A 23,848-nucleotide genomic window follows, 5' to 3' on the forward strand; every position below is an offset into this window, starting at 1 on the left:
CATTCCTCAACAAAAAATTATGATTTAATCAGAAGATTTAACAGTAATATGTATTGTAAAATGTATTTTCAGATATTGTGATACATGTAAATTCAGATTTATATTGTCAATTCACAAATTGCAAATTTGTTGTCATAACATAAAACACATTCAAAATAGAAAAGTCAAAAACCCAAACCAAAATTTACATTCAATGATATAGAAATGCATATTACATGTTTCCTCTGTTTAAAAAATACCCCACCAGCTTATAACACAGGAACCCCATCGCCTTGCGTTTTATGTCAATGGTAGTTCAAGTGGGGTATTTACCACCCCACTTTCAGTTTTTGGGAGAGTTTTCATTTCTCTTGTTTAAACTGGAGGGGTGGACTGACAGCTGATAAGAGGTGATAACACACAGCAACCACCACAACAGGCTGATGACCACAGCTTGGAGTTGGATTGCATGGGCCCGTTTCATAAAGGACCTGCAACTGTTGTAATTTTGCCATTATGGCAACTACCATGGTAACCTTGATTCTGATTGGCTGATGAGCCCTGTTACCATGGTAGTTGCCATAATGGCAAAGTTACAACAGTTGTAAGTCCTTTATGAAACGGGCCCCAGCTGTCCATCTTACGTTATAAACTTTTAAGAGCTTCCTGGCTGACAGAAATCGGGGAATAATGAATTTGTATTCTATTTGTTTTAAGACATTGGCATATCCAAAAACAATTTTTTTTTTCAGAAACAATTATGTACAACCATGTTAACAAACAACTATAATATTTTATAATAAAAGGGAACATCACAATGTATTCATAAATAAATATGTTAAAAAACTTTTAACTTATAAATATTTACAAATATCCCATTTTATTAAGAATTAAAGTAGTAATAACATCTCCCTGACCTGACAAACTGATTGCCGTAGGTCAACAAGGCACGCAACCTTTACAACTTTCAAAGAATATCTTCTGAAAGGATCAAATCATATAAACATGTCAAGTGGGTGATTAAAAGTATGGCAAGAATTTGCACGAATTATCATGGCAGAAGCCAAGATCACCCAGTATTCATCACAATATTTGGCAACCCTTTCCTAGTTGACCAGTAGCAAAACTTTTGCGGGCCAACTGCAACTACTAACCTGTAATTAGCACAAGAAGCAAATTGGTCAGAAATGTTCCCAATAGGCTTGTTTAATATTATGTATATCTTTTTCTTGGGAACCTAGTAATTGGGTATTCCTTTCACCCGTTAGTAATCACCCTTGGTGAAGGTGTTGGGTAATCTGTCATTTCTGAGGCAAGCTGGATGTAGCTATACATCCAGCTTGCAGAGTTTGCCTCTTCACCTGAAATCAAGTGGTGATTATATGATTCATTTTCCACATCTGAACCACTTAGAAAAAAAATATTTCTGCTTCTCTACAATAAGGAATTTTTATTTAAAAAAAAATGTTTCCTAAAAAATTAACAAATCCATGTTTTTTTACTGGCACATGTGTTTTTGACTACACGCATGCTCCAGCAAGATTATTGTGAGCTCACAAAGGAAGTTTACCCTAACAACAAAACAATTGAGGGGCATTGCACTATCGTTTTGCGTAAAGTTTTATTAGTAGCGCGCATGTTGACTGCTTGCGCACATCTAGGTCTTGTGCGATCCTCACTGCATGTGATAGAGAAGAATGGAGCAAAAAATTAATTGGCAATTACCTCTTTTCGTATGTATTCAAAATTATAATGCATAATGACCAGATGAGCTGAAGTGATCAGCGAAACACAAATAGTTCCAGCACTGTGACGATTAATAGTCAAAACTACCCTTTATCATGTGATTGGACCAATTGTTCTGAAGTACATGTATGCTTATAATTCAAGTACAGTATGTATTGCACCTTACATGTATGATCGGCAAAATTAATCATCATCTAAAGGGAATAAGGACAGTGCATGGTCTCTGGCTTGTTTTGGCCCTTGCATTATTGATGTATGCAGTGGTATGCAGTGTGTGGATTTGAAATAACCCTATTAAGGTCAATAATTCTTGTGCAGATTCACTTCCTTTTACTCTCCTAGTTTTCTATGCTACTACCTGCCTATTATGAATTTACTACTGAGTCAGTGTACGATACCTTTCACAGTGAATCTTGGTATTTTTAGTAGGAACGTTATTTTTTCTATTGAGCCTGTTCTTTCCTGACAACAAAACAATGACTCTCCATTAACAGAAATCATTCCAGACACGGAATGCGTAAAGTGGGAAGGCCTAGATAAATCTTTTGTATTGTATTGAGAGTGCTGCAGCATTCTGAACAAAGCCCTGCTTGACCAGAAATTTCTGGCATCACTGACTATATAAAGCAATGAACTACTGAACTTATATTAAATAATAATTTTTCTTATTTACCCAAGGTAGCCACTTCAGCTCTAATGAACTCTTCTCCCACCGGGCCCTGCATAACATAATATTATTACTACCCTTCTCCATTAAAAACATAGAGCACCTGACGAGAAGGCAGAAGGTCCCATTTAAAAAAGTTTTTGGTATGACTCTGCCAGGGATCAAACCCATGACCTCCCGTTCATTAGGTGGACGCTCTACCACTGAGCCACCATGTCCAGTTTATGATGTTAGTTGTTCGAAACCATGCTCATTACTCGCTGAAACAAGTTTTCTGTTTCTTCCGCTTCGTCTTCACTGATCCCCACACCACTCATGGCCAGACTCTCCAGGAGACGATCGGACTCATTGATCTCGCAAAGGGCAGGAGTGTCTGAAAACTGTGGAGCAGGTATGGCAACACCAGAAGGATCACTATTTTTCATGTTTCCTGTCACTGAAGGGACTGTGCAACTGTCCGTTGTTGCAGGCAGAGATTTTGGACAGATTGGTGGAAGAGGAGAGGTGTCTTGACCACCCTGGTCTTGTGGGATAGGCGTGAAGTAAAACGGATGGGAAAGGGACGAAGTGGACGTACCTTTGTTTGACATATTAGCAGGCTGAAGAATCCTGGTGTCTGGGTGCCATACCATGTCAATTGGTTGAGTCTTCAGGACAGAACTTGGAAACTGAGACGTATGTGACTGGGTAGTGGGAACATTGTAGCTCCAGTCTTGTAATGTCTGGACAGCAGTATTCTTGCAAACTGGTTGTTGACTTGCAACAGGCTCCTGAAGGTCTTGTGGAATCAATGGATTATTGGAATGAGGTCTTGATGGATCTGTAGTCACCTTGAAAGAATTGCCAAGTTGCTGAATAGGCACTTGATTGACAGAACCCTGAAGGTTGAATGGCACCAATGTAACATCAGGCTGTGATCTGGTCCCAATCATGGTACCATTGACATGCTGCATAGGTATTTGATTGGATACTGATTGCTGAAAACCAATTTGAGCCAGCTGGACATCAGGGAGTAGCCTTGAGGAATCCATGATCCCCCATGAGGAATTGACAACATGATGAATTGGCATTTGATAGTTGGTTGGTTGCATCTGCAGTGAATTCATCTCCATCAGAGGACTCTGCTGATTCAGGTTTGACAACTGGAGCCCCATTTGGTTAGGTAATTTAGCAACGGACTGATTAACTCCTTCCTTTGAAAACTCTACTTTTCCTACTGCACAAGGAGTACCACAATGGGCTGTCTGAGCATAGATTGGTGTTTTCATAAATTCTGCATGATCACTGTCTGGTGTTTCTGACTTTATAGTTGGAACTGACATCCTTGTGGAGGTGGCCATATTCACTGTCTCTGTTGTCTTCTGATCATCTTCTGAACTCACATGTTCTTCTGGGATGCTGACCGGTGGCAACACTGCCTTGCTGATTGGGTCTGCTGTATCCTTGTGTACCGGACCAAGATTGGTTGCATTAGCTAAACCTGGTAGCGACTTGAGTGGAATGATAGTTTTCCTCTCTCCACCCTTCTCTGACTTCACTCTTATAAGCATTTTCTCCTGAAAGAAATAAGGAGGGGAGTGATATGGTATCGAGTAGGAATATTACCATATATGCCACACATCAAGCAGACAGATAATACACTGTATCACAGGAAGCCAGGTCTAACTTAGACCATGGTCTAATTCTTTGCTAAAATTATGGGAACCACAAATGCCAAAAATTTGTTTACATTGTATGTTTCTTATGTTTACCGTGCGTGATCTTCCCCAATGTAATGGTAAAGACAATTATTATCTTATTGATATTTCCCAGACAGTTGAAGAATTGAGAGTCAAATTAGCTGACACATTGAACTCCTATTGTTAGATATTTTTGTCCCAATTGGCTATCCATAGTTAAACCACAACTTTAAACCAGAGTTTAAATCAAACCCGACTTTAGAATAAGGGCCAAAGTCTTTAGTGTTTCAAGATGTAGACACACAACGTAAAACGGGTCTATATCAGCATGTAAGCAAACATAGTTGTCGAATATCATTAAGTAAAAGAAAACATTTTCTTGAGAATGCAACAGATTGAAATAGTTTCATCTAAAATAATTAAATAACCTTATTCAACCATGGTCCTGTTTCATAAATCTGTTTACTGTTATCAAGGATCTGAAATGTGCAATGTGATTTGTTGAGAGTAAATTTGTCTGGGAAACAGCATTTGTATAATGGTAACTTTGCCATCCAATGGTAACTACCATAGTAACATTCCTCAACAGCCAATCAGAATCAAGGATTCCAAGAAATTTACCATTGGATGGCAAAGTTAATGGTAAATTTTCTGCGACAGGACCCAGATCCCAAATTACCTCACCCACGTTCCTATATTCTCTACCTGGGTTGATTATAGGATAATACTGATGAATTTTTGGCGGAAGGAAATTAACTACCGGGGTTCGGTTGCATAAAAGTTACCATTATGGTTATTATTATGGTTATTGCCATGCAATGGTAACTTGCATGGAATCCTTGATTTTGATTAACTGATGATCAGCGTTACCATGGTCCTTAACATTGGATGGCAAAGTTACATTATAATAGTAACTGTTATGCAACGGGGCCCTGGGGAGGCAAAGATTGATAACAATGGTAACTTTGCCTTTGTGTCAACTACCATGGTAACTGGGCTCAGCAGCTAATCAGGTTTCCATGGTAGTTACAATAATGGCAAAGATGCAATAGTTTTTGTAGTCTCTATGGCCCGTATTCTGAAGTCGAGTTTAAGTTAACTTAGACCACGGTCTAACTCTGTACTAAAATTATGGGATGCCAAAAATATAAAAATCCTGTTTATAATGATATATTTCTTCTTGTTTACTATTTTGGTTTCGTTTGCTTTCATAATGACGGAAAGTACTTCAGATATCATTCACAGACAATTGTGGATAATATGAGTGTCAAATGAGTTAATGAATTGGATGTGTGCTGATAGGGATTTGTGCCCCAATTGGCTCTCCTTTGTTAAACCACAACTTTAAACCAGGGTTTAATTTAAACCTGAGTTCAGAATACGGGCCTATGAAATTGGGCCCCAGGAGTAGGATTCAAACCCACTCTCCTCCGATGATAGGAGTCAGAACCACTACTCACCTCAGAAGCTATTGAATGGTCACTGGATAAACCAAGAGTCTTGTTCATAACTTTGGCATCTACTGCTGGTGAGTTTGATGCTTGCGGACAAAGGACATGCCTCCCGTCAGGTAGGACTAACAGTAGCTGACAAATCAAAGAGATATCAAGATATTTGAAATGATCTCATGAGGCGGAATTAGCAAGCCATCTCTAGAAACATTTTAACCTAAATCAAAGAGATATCAAGATATTTGAAATGATCTCATGTGGCGGAATTAGCAAGCCATCTCTAGAAACATTTTAACCTGTGCTTTTTCATTTCTATATTTACATGTTACTAAACCTTTTCAAATGGCTCTTTTTTTAAGTATTAACTATCTATTCAAAGAATAAGTACTGAATGAAAGGGAAAAGGAAATCTTTAAATGTGAAAAAAAAAAGATTTTCTTCTATAAACATTACACAATGTAAATGATGGAATGGTCATATTCCTTTCTGAACAATTTTATTTTGAATGATAGAATCAAGAGTGATGCACGTATCTCTTGATAAGCAAATTATTTTCAATGGAAAAGTCTGTTTCCACTACAATCCATGAATTGAATTGATTCCACATCTCAACAAAATAATCAAAACAAAGTTTCAAACTGCCACACACATGTTCTTTTAAGGGTTGCATGGTGGTGGAGATAACACAAAGGTTTGCAGTTCGCCATGTGGAGTCCTGAAAAAGACTGTTAAGACGGTGAAACGAGGAGAACGAGAAGAAATGAAAATAAAGAAATGGAAGGTGACAATGTTTTCGATGGGAGTGAAAGAGTCTGGATTAGGACTTGTCTGTCAAAGGACTGTAGATTATCTGATTACAAGGACTACGCCCAATCCCACCAAAAAATTGGTTGCAAATAGTGAAAGGTTGTAACAAAACAGTGTGCCCATAGACACGCAGAAACATTTCTCATGACACCATAATGATATCACTATGTCAGAATGTAACATATGTGACATTATGATACCACAGGATTATCTGAAATTTCTTCTTTATTTATGCTAAAGATGGGTAATCTAGCTGTCTCAGCGTATTTGGTAAGCGTTTCATCAACATTTGCCATACCTGACACCTATCCCTGATTTTGATCAGTAGAGAAGCGCAAATCTTTAAATTTCAGATAAAACATCCCGTAAGTCCTTTCATGAAATATTGCCAAGCTTGCCATTCAATAACTCAGCAAAGATATACCATCTTGGTATAACATACCTGTGGCTTTGGTTGATTGTTGTTCTGGTTACTATTCTGTATATTTCTGACATCTAATTGGGGTCCAGAAGTGACAACACCTGTGATATCAGATGTTTCTGTAATCGATAGATAAACAAAATTATAGCAAAATTGATTTTCATTCATGAATCATTCACCATAGATTAAAGATTGCAAAAATAGACATAAACATCCCTCCCCTCTGCCAGGAATTAGTACCATGATGGTATATGGTGTTGCTATTGATTGCATGCATTAAAATATCAGTCATGCTAGCCAATGGCTCGGGGACATTCCACTATTAAGAAGACATTGATAGGACGGGCGAACCATTGTAACACACAATTCCGCCCCTCCTATTGTCCGATTACAATATTGCGGTACAACTGATGCAGGCAATTGATACTTCACTTTTGATTTCCTGCCAAAATTATTAACAGGAAAGCAAGAGTATGCTGTCATTCAACCTTATTATAGTTGCTAACTGGAAAAGTAGTGCCCCACTATGTATTGTACAACGCCTACTTATCTTGTTGTACGCGAGCAAATGGGAGGCTGAATGTCAAACATTCGTACCGCTGCACAAAAGACGTACCATCCAAAATGTACCGTTGCACGGCTTTTGGAGGTGACGTCACAATACGATTTAATTCATTGCGCTCAGTAAAAACGAAGGTACAATGCGCGTATAAGCCTGCTGGCAAAATGCTGCCCAAGGTCATGTACACTTGTGGGATTTTGCTTTCCGCTTTCAGTATTTTGCTCCCTTTTCGTAGATTACCACAGAGATAAACTCTTGTTTTTTCATATTTTCGCTAAATTCCGAGGCGTTGTACAACACAATTCTTATTCGTGCAATGGTGCGAGATTTTGCATTTGGTGAAAGAAAGAGACGCTCTATTCAACTCGGCTAACGCCTTGTTGAATAGAGGATCTTTCTTTAATTCGTCTTATGCGAAATCTCGCACCATCTCACTCATGCCTCTTTACTATTTGTATAATAGCAACAATGTACCAATGGTATCCATGGAATCCTTGATTCTGATTGGCTGATTGAGCATCGTTACCATGGTAGTTACCATTTGATGCTTTTATGCAACTGGGCACAGATTTCACGAGTCATTTTACACTTACGAGTTGTAGTTCCTTGGCTGCCTTCTTGGGGATTTGATTGGCATATTGCCTGCTCTTCATTGTGTACAACTGCAGGCATCTAAGATTTTCATGGGAAAAAAACAATTAATGCATACTCGATCACACAAATCTCCTTCTTGACACCAGAGGTTGGAGCCTAAAAAAAAAAAATCAAAATTTTATAGTTTTTTCCTCCCCTTGGGTACCCCTGGATCTGTCATTGGAATAAATAAGTTTTATTGTATTTATGAACTTCAGAATGCTTTGCTATATCGATTATCATATCGGATACTAAAAATTTCCCATCAAGGATTAAGTAAATGATAACTGTAGTCCAATTTCTAAAATTTCATCTGCATTAAAACAGCAAAAGTTCCAACTTCCTCACTGGAGTGGACCAACTTATCAACAGGGATAGAAACAGCAGTCTGCTTTAAATGAATTACCTTAGATTTTGTCTGCTTTTTTGTCTCAGCTGCATTCTTTCTTTTCTCTACAACTTCCACTGTGGGCTTAGGAGTCACATTGCTATCAGTAGTTATTGTCACTGCATAAGAGAATAAAATGAAGATGTGGCAAACATGATTCAAAGAATAAAACTAGCTTTGGATTATTAAAATGATAGTTTATGAAGTCACTCTAGCAAGCATCTCTTCCACATGTCATGTCAAATATAAAGTCCATAAAATGCCATTTTCTCAGAATATTGAAAATGGTTTTACATAATACTGTGCATGCAGTTTACAATATAATTTCAGAACGGCTGGTACAAGAAAAATATTTTAGTCATAAATCATTAAAAAAGTGATTTGTATAACAAGACATATTGGACACCAGCTCGCATACGTGACATACCAAAATCAAACTTGACAAATTCACAACTCTCTTTATTATTGTTTTAATATATTGTTCTTTTAGGCCACAAAGACATGCCAATTCCATATGATCTCCCCATCAGATAAAAGTTACATCATTCAAATCGACACTTTTCAAGAGGAATTCTGAGTGATATGGGTTCTGTTTCATAAAGACTTGTTATAGTAACAAATGCACAATTTCTATGACAAATTTACCATCAGCTAATCAGAGAGAAGCATTTCAGTAGCTTTTAACTGTTATTGCAAAGTTGTTATTGTAACAAGTTTTATGAAACAGGGCCCCTGGTGACGCGTGTTGCAGAAAGATTTTCACTGAGCAATATTCACTAGGCAAATTCCATTAGCTTATAAAATCTGTCAATGAAAATCACTGACAAACTCTTAATGAAATTCTGATTGGTGAGTTTGATTGCAATTCTTTCTGCAATGTACCCCTGGGGCGGTATTCTCAAAATCGTGTTAACTTTGGTGTTAAATATCGTGTTATCTCTCTGATTTAACACGCCCATATAACATACCCCCAAATCGGTATTCTGAAAACCGTGTTATCTGCGTGTTATCTCATGTCGTGTTATCTTCAGCTCCTCCCACTCTGCATCTATTTAATCCAATCAAATGCGCTGTTAAAGAAACAAATCGCGCAAAATTTTCAGGGAAAAGGGGAGCGCGCGCTCGATGACATGAAGCCTGCATTGTGACAGCTAAATAAAATTTAGAGCTAGAAAGAGACATGGGGATGGGTCGGGATGGGTAATTGTGACAATTAAGAATGGATTATTTCAGACAGCATGGACACGAAATTATGACAGGAGACAAGGCCAAGATCGATTGTGGAGCGGGCAGGGGACGATCGCCCCTAAAATATGGGGGCAAGCATAATTTATACATGCCCCCAATAATTTTGAGAACTTAAAAAAAAAAAATATGCAATGTAAATTTTGAAAAGCACTTTAAGAAAAATTGAACCTGACATAGAAATATCAAACATACAAAATTGTAATTTTTTCCTTTATTAAAATTTTATGCGTATAGCGATCAGCCAAAAAAAAAAAATTTCACTTGCATTTGAAGTGTATTTTCACAGGAAATTCCAAAGAAATTGTTGTTGTTTAATCATTGTTAGTAGAGAGAAAGGTAGATGGAAAATAAAGCTGGAAAAATGAAAGAATATTAAAGTAAATTCTGGCAGACGATAGCTATATGCCCGTAATGTTCTTTTTGACGTTTGTGTCTGCTAGAAAAAGTGCAGCCATCGATCGTCACAACTTAACCTCTCCTTAACGCAGTGTTAAATGTTCGTGTTATCTTTGAACCAAATTTTAGCTAACACCATTTTCAGAATACCAAATTTTGTGTTATCTTCCTCCCCAACACCGCGTATGGGGGTTGCGCGTTGCGCACTGCGTATTTCATGACCATGCGCGGTGTTACCACTTGGGCCATGTGTTTTTCATGTGAACACGATTTTCAGAATACCAATTGTGAATAGCTAACACCGTTTTTGTGCTAACACTGTTTTCAGAATACCGCCCCAGGAGGTTTGTAAGTGATGGGTATTCTTTCTCTCACCTCTTTCATTGAAAAGCAGAAATTTTAGTTTTATTAAAAATAAACTAGTTGTGAGGCTTACCAGCTTTTGGAACTTGTTCCTTTGATTTAGTATTTGTCTTTACATCTTTGATGTTTTTGGCTGGTCCTTTCATGGTCATCACTATCGTGTAAAATGAAGTATAACAATTAGAGCAGAGCAAGTAGGGACAACTTAACTTTCAGCAAGCTCTTTTAATCTCTCTTGCACATAACTCCAAGGCACAGTTTATTTCACAATAAAACTTTTTTTTTTACAGAACAGTGTTTCCTCGACAAATTTTCTGTAACTGACATGTACATAGTTTTAACCTTTTTTTTTTTTATACAAAACTAGTATTTCATTTGTCATTCCAATTTACAACTTGTATGAAATCAACGTAAAGATTTTGAATTACTCAAATTTCAATTGCAAGTGTGAAAAAAATATCATTCATGTCTCTAGACTGATTAACATGGGAAAAAATTAGCACACAGTCATTTAAAAAAAATATATTTCATGATTTGGGATGAAAATGAAAGACTTGAGAATTAACAAAACAGTGCAATATGGACAGAAAAATCCTATTTTGACTAGAAAAAGGTCCATCTATCATTTGCAATTTCATTAGCATTTTGAGACATTCACTTGGGGGTTGTTACACCTGGACTACTTTGCCAGCATATAAAAACAGTCATGCGGCAAGCTGTTTTTCATTTTTGTGAACAAGAAATTACTTCTTGTGACCAAGAAATTATTTCTTGATGTAAAGTAATAATTTTGTATCAATAACAAATGGCAATTCTTGAAAATAATGGGAGTAAATGGTAAAATGGTTTGACATGTATGTTGGCTTATGCTGGCTAAAAGTTTTGTGCAACAGGTCCCAATGTGACTGACAGCTCCTGTGGAATGAGTACTTACTGGATCCATGCCTTTGGCTAGTCTGAACAGGTATAGCTGGGCATAGTACCTCCTGCCCATCAGCCATAATCAGTACCATCTGATTGTAAGGCATCGACTGGTTTTCACCTCCAAACATGGGGACAGCAAGATGTTTTCTACGACTTGGACGTTTGTGAGGCCTCGGCTGGTATACCCAATCTATAAAGTATAAAGAATCAATCAGAATAGTTGCTTATTAAAGAAAGTAACTTTACAGTGCATTTCCTACATGTTCCATTCGTTAAAAAATATTCCATTTTCAGTTCCCGTAAGATTAAGATTGAGAAAAATGAGTATAAAATAGTAAACTAACTGGGATGAATTAATTTTTATAAAGAAATGAAAGTTTAAACATAAAATCAGAATGTATTTTTTTGCATTGCTTTTGACATTACATCTTTCATCATAATCAATGTAATATTTATATGATTGATTTGAGAGATAGCCTAGAACCAAACAATTGAAAGTGATTATATTTGTGCAGTGATATATTATCAGACATTGTTTCATACCCCTTTCTATTTCTATAAAATATTTTTATTCATTATGTTAAATTGAATGTATGGAATATTCAATACATGATATATGGGAGAGCTACTCACATATGACATCACAAATTTTGAACTTTAAAAATCCATAACTCTCTTAATCTTGGATGGATTTTCATCAAACCTTCACTTATATTTTTTTTATTTAGCTGCTTCTAAGTATTAAAACCGCTTTATCGGCAGGGTGAACTTTGCCTTTAAACTCTAAATAGGGTTACATTTTAGATACTGTGTATGCATAAGTGTTTAATCATGATTGAGGAGAATGAAACTCTTGGAGCAAGTTAGCTTTTGTGAAAGCAGAAAAATCAAAGAATAAGATCAACAAAAGTTTGAGTAAAATAGGACTAGCAATAGAAGAGTTATGAGCATTTGAATGTCGAGATCACTAATGCTATGGAGATCCTCCCATTGGCAATGCGACCAAGATCTATGATGTCACAGATGAACAACTCTCCCCTTTTGGACAGTGAAAATATACCCCAAAACATCTCTTTTTGCTCATTCTAATCATATGACAAACGATTCATCAATGATATAATGTTGTGAAACCTCTGTACTTGTCCTCTCATAAAGAGAACACCTCACCTTGTGATAGACTCTATAAAAGTGAGAATATAAGTGAAATAAGTACTAAAGTAATGAGGGAGTTGTACGTGTGTGACATCACAGATCTTGGTCGCATTGCCAATGGGAGGATCTACATGGCATTAGTGATCTCAATATTCAAATGCTCATAACTTTCTTATTATTCATTCAATCTTCCTCAAACTTTCAACAATATGTTTCGTTGATTTTTCTCTTTGATATGGATTCAGCTGGTTTCAAGGGTTTCATTCTCCTTTAAAGCTTTGAAAAGAGGTCAATTAATCACCTGGATGATCTTTTCGGTGTTGCAGTTTCAGCTGGATTGCTTCATCAAAGTACTCCTGTTTGATGTTGTAGTCAAGATCATTCCACATGATACCCAGCTTGACACTTATCTCAGCATTCGTCATCCTAGGCTTTTGACGAGCAAGGATCGCACGCTGCTGGCGAGACCATATCATGAAAGCATTCATTGGTCGTTTGATCTTCTCTCCCTTCTCATCAAGCGATGAGTCCTTGACATCAGATCTTGTATGGTCAGTATCCGGGTGATCTGCTGAAGATTCACTGATGGTTGGAGATGAAATGGTGGAGATGGACACCACTGTAAGTGACTGAGAATCGTTTCCTGAATGCAATGACTGGGCTTTCTTGTCAAGAGACTTCTTTTTACCAGAGTTTCGCTTTCTTTTTGGCTTTGGCTCCTTGGTGACAGGTACCGATGAGCTGATGTCAAGTAGCTTATAGCCAGGGTATGATACAGGTTGGATCTGAAATGCCTCTGAAGAAAGAAGAATCGGTTGTCCTGTGGTTATGACATTGCCTGCTTTAATTGTGGAAGGTGTTGGAACTGTTGATGTGCTGGCAACATATTTACACTGAGCCACTTTTTGAGGAACACTTGCGACAGATGGAGCTGAAATACTTGAAGCTATTTGGGGTGTCCTCAGGTCATCTGACATTTTTGTCTTTGAAGCTTTCAAGTTGGATTCAGATGGCATGGTTGTCGATGAAATAATCTGACCCGATGATGCCTTCATGACTGTCATTGTTAGTGTGCATGGTGAAGACACTGGGTGTTTGGATTTGAGGAGAGGCACCAGTGATATCCCACCAACTGCTTTTGCTGCCTCAGCAGCTGCAGTATTTGTCACAGTGGTTGATTCTATTTCACACTGAGACTTTGTTTTAGTGTCATTTTCCATCAGTTGAAGCTTTGCTAGAGAATTATCTGTTGACATAACTACATCCACAGAGGGTTTCATGGAAGATGTATCATTCTTTGGGTCATTTTGAGTTATTAAAGTCTCATCAATCCTCTGGTGGATAAGCTGCCGGACAATTTCTCTGTCATCTTCCTCCTTGAAATTTTCTTCGGATGTATGACTTATCACTTCACAAGTAATTTCCAAATTCTCTGAGTCTTTAAGGAAATAGTTTGGATGATCATCAGTTCTCAAAGGTTTCTGCATGGGCATATTTTCTCCAATCTTATTGTTAGATCTCTGACATGTAGAGCATTTCGCACGCAGATCCCCATTACTGCCAATCTTCCTTTGCTTGGAGACCTTTCTTCTGGTGGACTTTGATTTTGCTTGCCCATTTTTGCTAAGATCTTTGCTCTCAAGGCAACAATCATCCATTCGTTTGGTCAGGCGAACCTTTGTCTTTTTCTTTCTTCCAGCACTTGTTGAATCAGCACAACTCATCTCATCTGTACAAGAACAAAATGCTTCAGTCAATTCACAGGCCGGCATCTTCTTGGAATGTGCTGGAGACTGCTTTGTTTCTACTATGACAAGGCCATGTGGACTCTCAGATACCACCCAAGGAGTCTTCATGCTGGCAGAACTTGGTGATCTAGAGGGTGTCACTTCTCTTGTACGGTCATTTTTTCCACGAACTTTGGACCTAGGGGTAGAAACCAGAGAGGTTGATGATCGTAGACGCCTCTTGATTGGACCTGGGTGTGGTTTTGCTTCTCTAGAATCCCCTGAAGATTCTAGATGAATTGAACTATGCATATTTTTCTTCTTCTTGCATGATGGGACAAGTTTCTTCACCCTACATAAGGAAATATAATGAAGTAAAAGAAGAAAACAATGAAAAGAGAAACAAGTGGAGCGCCTCTGGCAGTCTTGCCTGCATTACATGATTCAATATAGCAGCAGTGCTGACTTTGAAAACTACTATAAAATAATCATTCACAAAAACAACATTCATATAATGAAATAAGACCACTTACATTGACCCTAAATGACATTTGACCTTGATCATGTGACCTAAAACTTGTCAGTGATACGTGATTACCCCGATGTCCACATTTAAACTATAAACTCTCAAATTTATGATTGCAATTCAACAATTACCCCCAACATGGCCAAAGTTCATTGACCTTAAATTACCTTTGACCTTAGTAATGTAACTTTTAACTCACACGGGATGTTAAGTGATACTTGATTAAACCTATGTCCAAGTTTCATGAACTAGGTTTATATACCTTCTAAGTTATGATGACATTTCAAGAACTTAATCTTAGGTTAAGATTTTGATGTTGATACCCCCAACATGGTCTGAGTTTATTGACCCTAAATTACTTTTGACCTTTGTCATATGACTTGAAACACAGACAGGATGTTTAGTTATACTAAATTAACCCTATGTCTAAGTTTCATGAACTAGGTCTATATAATTTTCAAGTTATGATGTCGTAGCTTGATATGATGAAATATATCCATATCTACTATAGATCATTAATGATCTATAGTAGATATGGATATATTTCAAGTTTATAGAAAATTTATGAATAAAAAAAATCAAAGAAAAATGCTTTGAAAAAAAATAAAACACAAGCTACTGCTACAGCATATTGTCACTGGGCTGTTTAAATCGTACATTGAAAAAATACTAACTCAGAAAAGAACATGTATTTTTTTAATTATGACATTGATGGCCACCTCATAATTGTCTACAAAGTCTCCTAAATCCTGTAGAAAACCCTTTCTAGGAAAATTAAGGCTGACACTAATATAAATTTCATAACTCTAAACTAAAGCTTTTTATTTGCTGTCCTTTAAGAAAATTATACTATGTCCACATCTACTGAAGATCAATAAGGAAATTGATCAAAACTGAAAAGAAAGTGATATCACAACTCAACAAGCTGGGAACTAAGTTGAGTTGAATCACAGGCAGAATATTGAATACAAATCTGTTCTGAATTCTTGTCCACATGTGTTTTTGGGCAAGTCCAAGAATTTGCGCACGTTAGGTATGGGACATTTCAGAGGCTTTAAGGACCTGAAAAATAGTGTTAAATGACTTTGATTAGATTGAATACCCTCATGTTAGACATCTAGGAGAAGAATAATCATGCAAAAATGGTGACATATGAACTTCACCTTGACCTTTTAGGGAGAAAAGATGTGCCGTAACGTATGGGACGCAGAAAAAAGACAATTTTTTAAACATTTTTTTCAAGTTGAGAATTCTCTGAAAGTATTTCATTTGACAACTTGTAACTTAGTGTGATAGAACATATTAGAAGTCACAACACTAGTATATCTAAGGCAAGTTTCATGTCATAAGCTAAAACCCTCTAATTACAGACTCTAATTAAACAAATTAATGACATGTTACGTATTGGACATTTTGTCCCCATAGAGAATGTACACAATTTTCCCTATGATTTCAAAAATTAAAATAAATTGAAGTACGGAAATAACAAAAATAATTTTTTCTTTTAAAATGTTCTAATGAGACATATTTGATATGACCGAAAAAGAAATTAGCCATATAAAAATTTGTTTTTCTTGTTTTTAATGGGTTCATGAATTTCTTATGTATTTCTATTGTTTTTTATTTTCTTCATATTTTTCAATTTTCACAATTTTTTCACTTCGATTAATCAGTATTCATAATTAATCAGTCTTTAAACACCAAAGAAAAGGTAAGTACCGGTAATCACTTTTTAGAGCAGTCTTGAAATTTGTTTTTCTCCATTGACTTTCATTTTTTAATGAGAAATTTGGTACACTTATAATAATATTAGGAACATTATTAACTGAAAGATTTTGTGAAATAAGAAGAAATTCATGTTAAATCTTAACTCAAATTGTTAGGTGCGCAGACTTGGGGCCCACCATCATACAAAATGTTAGGAAATATTGTAAAGAACAGAATAGAAAATGATTACAACTATTGAATTCATATTTTTACTAGTGTAATCCAAAGACAAAAAAAGAAGGCTTCAAAATATGAAGTGTCCGGACACCCGACCCCCCCCCCCATCCTATATGATTATTATTTTATAGAGTCAAGTCTATATCTAATTGATTTGAGATACAAAATGCAACACAAAGAATTGAAACTTAACAAAAATTAGGAAGCAATTTCAAGATAAACCACAGGCTTGGTACCGGTATGGTAGGATGGGGGGTCGGGTGTCCGGACAGTTTATCTTTTTGAAGCCTTCTTTTTTGTCTTTGGATTACACTATAAATATGAATTCAATACTTGTAATCATCTTCTATTTTGTTCTTTATAATATTTCCTAACATTTTGTACTAAAAATTGATGAAACTTCGCTTGTAATTTTTTCCAAATGACTTTCTAAAATTGATCGTCCGGACACACAACCTGTCCGGTCACACAACAACTGGGTATACCGGTACTTTTAGATCTGTTAGGCCTATGCTACTTGCTAGATTCTTGTAAACATTATGTAGCGTTAGATTTAACTTGTTACTTAACTTAAGTTTAAGTTAGGCCGGCTACATTTACATAAGGTTACAAGTTACATAACTTTAAACTTTAAATTTAAGGTTTGGTTCTGGACTAGGTCCGGCTAAAAAAAAATCCCAAACAAACAAACACAGGATGCCGAAAGCAAACCACAAGCTGAGCCTGAACATTAACGTTAGACCCCTAAATAAACGTTAGGCCTAGCTTGCTAGGGCCTGAGCCGGGGCTATAGTATGGCAAGTTCCCCCAAGTCTGCGCAGTCCCCCTTGTCTGCGCACACGCGTATCTGCGCGATTCTACTAAAAGAAGATACGCAACGAGCACGAACTTTACACATGCAATACATAGACAGGTATTCATAAAAAAATCCGACTCAAAATCGTGGAAAAATAATGAATTTAGGGCATTTCATGTGACGGCCTCAAAATGCAGCCTTTCTCATCAAAATCCCCGAATCGTGTGCAAAGTGAATGAGTGCGCAGACATGGGGTACCATTTATTTTTTCAATCTGAAAATGACTGCCCGAGGTTTTTTCCAGAAAATCCTAGGCCTATATTTTCTTTCATTTTTTAATGAGAAATTTGGTACACTTTCCTACTCTTAATAATATAAGGAACATTATTAACTGAAAAATTTTGTGAAATAAGAAGAGATTCATGTTAAATCTTATCTCAAATTGTTAGGTGCGCAGACTTGGGGCCCACCATCATACCGTATAGCCTATTCCCGGTACGTACCGGGTACCGGTACCGGTACCCAGTTGTTGTGTGTCCGGACGATCAATTTTAGAAAGTCATTTGGAAAAATTTACAAGCGAAGTTTCATCAATTTTTAGTACAAAATGTTAGGAAATATTATAGAGAACAAAATAGAAGATGATTACTTCCATTGAATTCATATTTTTAGTGTAATCCAAAGACAAAAAAGAAGGCTTCAAAAATATAAAGTGTCCGGACACCCGACCCCCATCCTACCCGGTACCGTACCGGACGAAAATGTTGATGAAACGCTCCCCCGGTTCGCCCCTCTTAGTATGATGGGGGGACCTAAAGCTACGCACTTTGTTTTCAAACAATAAAAACTATCCCAATTTTAATATTTCAACAAATATCTTTCACTAATTTGTGGCAAACATTCTAAAGATCATTAACCAAGAAGAAAATATCGCAAAACTCACTTATACGAAAATCCCGCCGTGTTTTCCGAACACCTCTTGATTTCGCCACCCGATATAGAAGGGGTCCTAAAGCTACGCACTCGATTTATCATGCAAAAAAATAGTATATCCCGTGCCTCAATTTCTAAAATATATTCATATTATTATAGCATAAAATGAAATTTAAGCGAATATAACTCCAAAATTCCAAACAGTTGTTGGTTTTCTCTGCATTTAGAGATTTACTGCAGCCTCTTGAAAAAATTGAATAGGAATCGTTCGTCACTCTGCAGTCACACAGTTCCACACACAGAGTGCGCATTTGCCATAAAAACTGCATGCGCGATGAGTGGTGCGTAGCTTTAGGACCCGCGCAGCTTTAGGACCCCCTACCATACTTACCCAATCAGGCCAAGTGGTTTGTGTGATCCTTTGCAAACTCTGGATTTGCCTCTGTTCTCCATATTACTCTTCAGTCTCTTTGAATTCGATTCCTCTGATTCTTTCACTTGAGATTTATAAGTTAATCTCAAGCCAAAAGAACGTGAAGTTGAAGTCTGTCTCGTGATGGGAAATCTTCGTTCACGTGCATTAATTTTGAATTTGTCTTTTTTTGCGGCTTCCGATGACGTCGTCTGCTTTTCTTCCTCCATGACCCTCCTCAAAATGTTTGACTTCAGTGATTCATTACTCGAAAGTGAAACGAGATTCATTTTAACAAGAAAATTTAAATTTAGTTAACTAAATGAACTGAAACAGAAAAATTTAGCTTTTGTAGATCTACCGTATCAAAAAAGCATGCAAAGCGAAATTAAAACAAACTTAATTTGTGGTGAATTAAAGGCTTGAGCGCGTAAAACTTAAGCGCAACAATGCAAAATATGATGGCAACAATGAAATGCGCTTAATTGCGCCCAAATGCATTGTTACGCCATATTAGTACGCATACAAACAAGCTTATTCTAGACAGGTTACGCGACGCATAACAAAGGAAATTCAGACGACCTAGATATTAATGACCCCAAACATGCAAGTTTGGGAGTGTTTCATCAACATTTTCATCCGACAAGTTGTCAGATCTGGGCCCCGTTGTACAAAGAGTTACGATTGATCCGATCAATCGTAACTCTATGGAAATCCATCAGTGTCATAATGTTTTCTACAGGAAATTTGCAAAATATCCTTTGTAATCAAAGGAGAACACCCCAAATTGTCAAGAAATCAATGAATTTATGGATATGCATTCATATCTAGAATTTTTTTTTAACAAACATGCCTTTCAAATGTTGACTAGGCTGGCTTTCCATAGTTGCGATTGATCGGATCAATCGTAACTCTTCGTACAACGGGGCCCTGACATCTTTCCTTGATGTTGATTGGCTAAGAAGCACTGTTACTATGGTCAGCGGCGTAACAGGGGTCGGTGGCCAGGGGGGGCAAGAGCCAAAAAAATTCCCTGTCATATCATGATATGAACAGGCGTAATGGTGTAATAAGGCGACGATTTTGAGAGGGTCAGATATTGCGTATCAGGCAGATTTTATCTTTTAAAAAAAGAGTTCCGAGCGAGCGAAGCGAGCGAGCAAAAATTTTGACATTTTTAATACGAAAATCCAATTTTGTGTTAGATTTTGACGTGATATCCAGAGAATAATATATCACTCTTCGCTCTTTCCATTCATTTTTTGTGGTCTGTACGCCACTGTGAACAGGATTATTTGCGGCAATAGTGCATGTGAAAGAGTAAAAAAAAAAACGAGGGGCGCAGTATAGCGCATGTGCTAAAAAGCTGCTTAATATAAGTTCCGAGCGAGCGAAACGAACAAAAAAAAAATCCCCTTTTCATGAGAATCTAACTTTGAGATATTTTTTAAGTTTATGTTCAGTAAATAAAATCATATCCTACACTTTACCTTTGCTTTTCTTTCCTCCTTTTTTTCTTGGTTGTAGAAGTTTTGGGGACCATGGCCCAACCCTGTACGGCAGTGCTATGCGATTGGGGTCCGGGGCGGAACCCGGAACTTTTTGATATCACAGCCATTCAAACCTCGCAGATTGCCGCTATTTTAAATCAAATCGCGGGTATATACAGAATATAGCTTTTAGACAACACTCTTCTTTAACCCAGTTGAACCAAATATTTTGAGGGGGCAAAACAAAGCAATGTGGAAAAATTGTAAAAAGTCGCCAGCGATCAAAGCGAGCTGGAAAAAAAATGCCTGATGAAATTGAATTCTGTGATAGATTTTTCCATTATATTCAGTGAATAACACATTTCATTGTTTCCATTTATTTCATTATACGTTGTCTCCTATAATTTCTTTTATTTCCTCTTGGGTGTGGAACCAAGACCCCCCCCCCCCCCCCGCGCCTGTACGCCAGTGATTAAACGTAAAGCTTAATGTATGAAGGGTCCCTACAGGGGGCGTTATAGAGCCATTTGAAAATTATAGATGAAGAACCCCTACAGCGTGGGGTCTGGGGCAAAGCCTTATTTGCATAAAATTTAGCAAGCTTATAGCACAATTTTGTATGCAGTCCATCTTTCTTCCCGCTCTTTATTTTCAATCCTCGGCAGCCCGGTCGTGTTATTTTTTTTCTTGTCCCTTTTCTTTGTTTTCCAATTTAGTTTTTGACAAATTCCATTTTACCTTCATTTCCCGCTATTGTTTGCCATTTTGTCATCTTTTAATTTATTTCCCATCATGCAATTGCATTACATAGGCCTATTTCGGAATTATTTGTTCTTTCTCAAATGTTCTTTTTCGTTCCTTTTCCCGCTTTCCTTCCTTTTCCATTATTTTTTTTCGCTTCGTTTTCTTTTCTTTTTCCCCTTCTCCTTTCCCCTTTCCTTTCCCTTTCTTTCTCACTCCCTTTTCTTTTTTTCCCGTTTTTTTTTAATTTTCCCGGTGAAATCCGCCAGGGGGGCAGTTTGCCCCCCCCCCTGCCCCCCCGCCTGTTACGCCACTGACTATGGTAACTGTCGGATAAAACAGGACATGTCGGATAAAACGTCTGACAAGTCCTTTCATGAAACGCTCCCCAGTTCACTCCCGGGTAGCGTTTCAATTAGAAAGCACTTGTAAGACGTTTTATCGTTCCGACATGTCCTGTTTTATCCGACAGTTACCATAGTAACAGTGCTTGTCAGCCAATCAAAATCGAGGAAAGTTGTCAGATCTGACAACTTGTCGGACAGAAATGTTGATGAAACGCTCCCCTTTTTACTTCTCTAAAGCTAAACAATGACAATGACATTTATTCCCATGTCACCCATAGAGTTTGTATTGGAGAAAACAATCATACAAAACAAAATGTACAAAATCATCAATACTATTTTATCAAGTAATCTTACAAATAGAGTATATTTTATGAAAGTTAAAAAATACCCATTTTAGCATTAAGAATTATTTGATAATTACGGTTGAAATAGTATTCCCTGAAGCTTCAAAAATCTAATCAGAATTGACACATGATTTAAAAAAAAAGAAAAATGTATGTAAAAAAGACATCATCATATCGTTGGCTATTATTGAAAAGCTCAAAATATTAAATTTCGAGCGTAGCAAAGTTTTAGAAAATTTGAAAATTAGGCCTACAGTTGAAATAATGGATTAATGCCCTGAAGCTTAAAAAAACCCAGCTTTTAAACTTACAATTAACATATATATTGATTGATTGGTGTTTTTTTTTTTTACCTGATTGCTAAGAAAGCGTGAATGCTTGTAAGCAAGCAACCAGAGGACCGACGGCTTAAGGTCCTCTCCGAAGGACCTGGTACTGATTACTGATGATTAATGCCTTACCAAAGGGCACTAGTTAGCGCACCAAGTGGGAATCGGACCCGCCTCACCGGAATACGAATCCCCCGCTCTACCGACTGAGCTATCGCGCCTCCTCGCTGTTATATAGGGGAAGGCGGGGTAAGTTGTGACACTTTTTGCATTTTGCATGTTAGAATTGATATGAATAATAATATTGTAGAAATAAGTACCTTGCTTTTAAATTTGATTCTTGGGAAATATTTTTCACCTATATATAACTTTTTCCCCCCCACACTGAAAGTCACTGTGACCTTTGAAAAAAGCGATGTCAAATGGCTCAACTTGCCCGATGATCTGTGGGGTAAGTTGTGCCACCTTCTGGGGTAATTTGAGCCACAAAAACATGTACAAAAATTAATGTATACGGGAAGAACCAGCATGCCAATTTTTTATTTAAAGTCTTTTCACTTGCTAATTCTCTATAAATACTAACATCCTCTAAAAGTAAAAGAACTGTCGTGTGGTTTTGCTCCTTTCTGCCTGAATATCAATGGCTTTTAAAAGATTGTTTTTTTTTTGTTATAAGTAAAAGAACTGTCGTGTGGTTTTGCTCCTTTCTGCCTGAATATTGTTTGTTTTTTGTTATACATTACCATAAGAATTACCATGGCTGAACTTGCCCCATGTTGGCTGGCTCGCGAAACTTATACCCCAGTCCTACATATAACTTCATGCGATATTTTTATATCCACACATTTCTTATGCATCCATCATGTAAAAGACTATGACAAGAATGAGAATTCATATACCTGGACTAACAATATTGTTATTTCTTTATGATATTTAAAGACGTGTGTGGGTAAAAAGCACTTATGTATTTCACACCCTTGTTTACTTTTTTGGCTGAAATTTGTATGTTTCCCTCTAAAAAAGTACTTTTTGTATCAAAGTTGAAAACAATGTGGTGGGGTTAAGGGTTATGTAATGGGTCATTAATACATGACACCATGCACCATAATGTCTGACTCATTCATTATTGGCCTGGGGCTGGTTGCTCAACTTACCCCGCCTTCCCCTATACATTATTATGTCTAACAGAAGGCAAGTAATGGCATCAGCATATCATTGGCTGTTATACCACTATTCAAATAAAAGCTCAGCAAAATATTGAATTTCGAGCATAACTTATTTAGAAACGAAGCATAATTTTCTTGCAAAATTTAACAAGGTTAGAACGGATGTCTGGTTTTTCACAATTAAATAGCTGATTCATTTTGAGTGTATTCGGTCTTTCAGTGTAATATCTTTTAAGATGAAACTTTCTGTCTTTAGCAAAAGAAGGACAAATGAATAGATTGAAGGTTGCATAATGTACAAAGCCTCATGTTTCTTTGACGATTTTCATATCTTCCTGAAACAATAGCCCATAGAAAACCGATGATTTCTGCAGCGGAATCTACAAAAAGTGATTTTATCTTTTTTAATTCATATTGATGAGGTAACTTTCTATAGACGAAGATTTTCTTTGAAAATTCTGTAGTTAACACACTGAGAGGTTTCGTTTATGAACGTAAACCAATTTTGCAACTGCATGTGCATCCTTTATTCGTAGATCTACAGCTTGTTTTATCCAATTTCTGCTCGAGGAATCAGAAATGTCATATAAATTCGTCATGCCCAATCTATCAAGAGTTTGCTTTATCATCGTTAACCAACTTGTCTGATATATACCTTGATCAGAAAGTATTTTTAC

At 36.9% G+C, this 23,848-nt stretch overlaps 1 protein-coding gene across 1 annotated transcript; it reads right to left on the reverse strand.

Moving 5' to 3' along the window:
• Positions 1 to 91: 91 nt before the first annotated feature.
• On the reverse strand, positions 92 to 18,920 carry LOC129272800 (uncharacterized). Its single transcript, XM_064107563.1, has 9 exons — positions 18,734 to 18,920; positions 12,718 to 14,495; positions 11,275 to 11,454; positions 10,414 to 10,494; positions 8,352 to 8,452; positions 7,906 to 7,984; positions 6,772 to 6,869; positions 5,532 to 5,657; positions 92 to 3,948 (listed from the first exon to the last, which is right to left on the reverse strand). The coding sequence occupies exons 1-9, from the start codon at positions 18,793 to 18,795 to the stop codon at positions 2,623 to 2,625; spliced, it is 3,831 nt and encodes a 1,276-aa protein (XP_063963633.1). The 5' UTR covers positions 18,796 to 18,920; the 3' UTR covers positions 92 to 2,622.
• Positions 18,921 to 23,848: the final 4,928 nt, after the last annotated feature.

Source organism: Lytechinus pictus, chromosome 12 (assembly GCF_037042905.1).
Source record: "Lytechinus pictus isolate F3 Inbred chromosome 12, Lp3.0, whole genome shotgun sequence".
Taxonomy (NCBI): domain Eukaryota; kingdom Metazoa; phylum Echinodermata; class Echinoidea; order Temnopleuroida; family Toxopneustidae; genus Lytechinus; species Lytechinus pictus.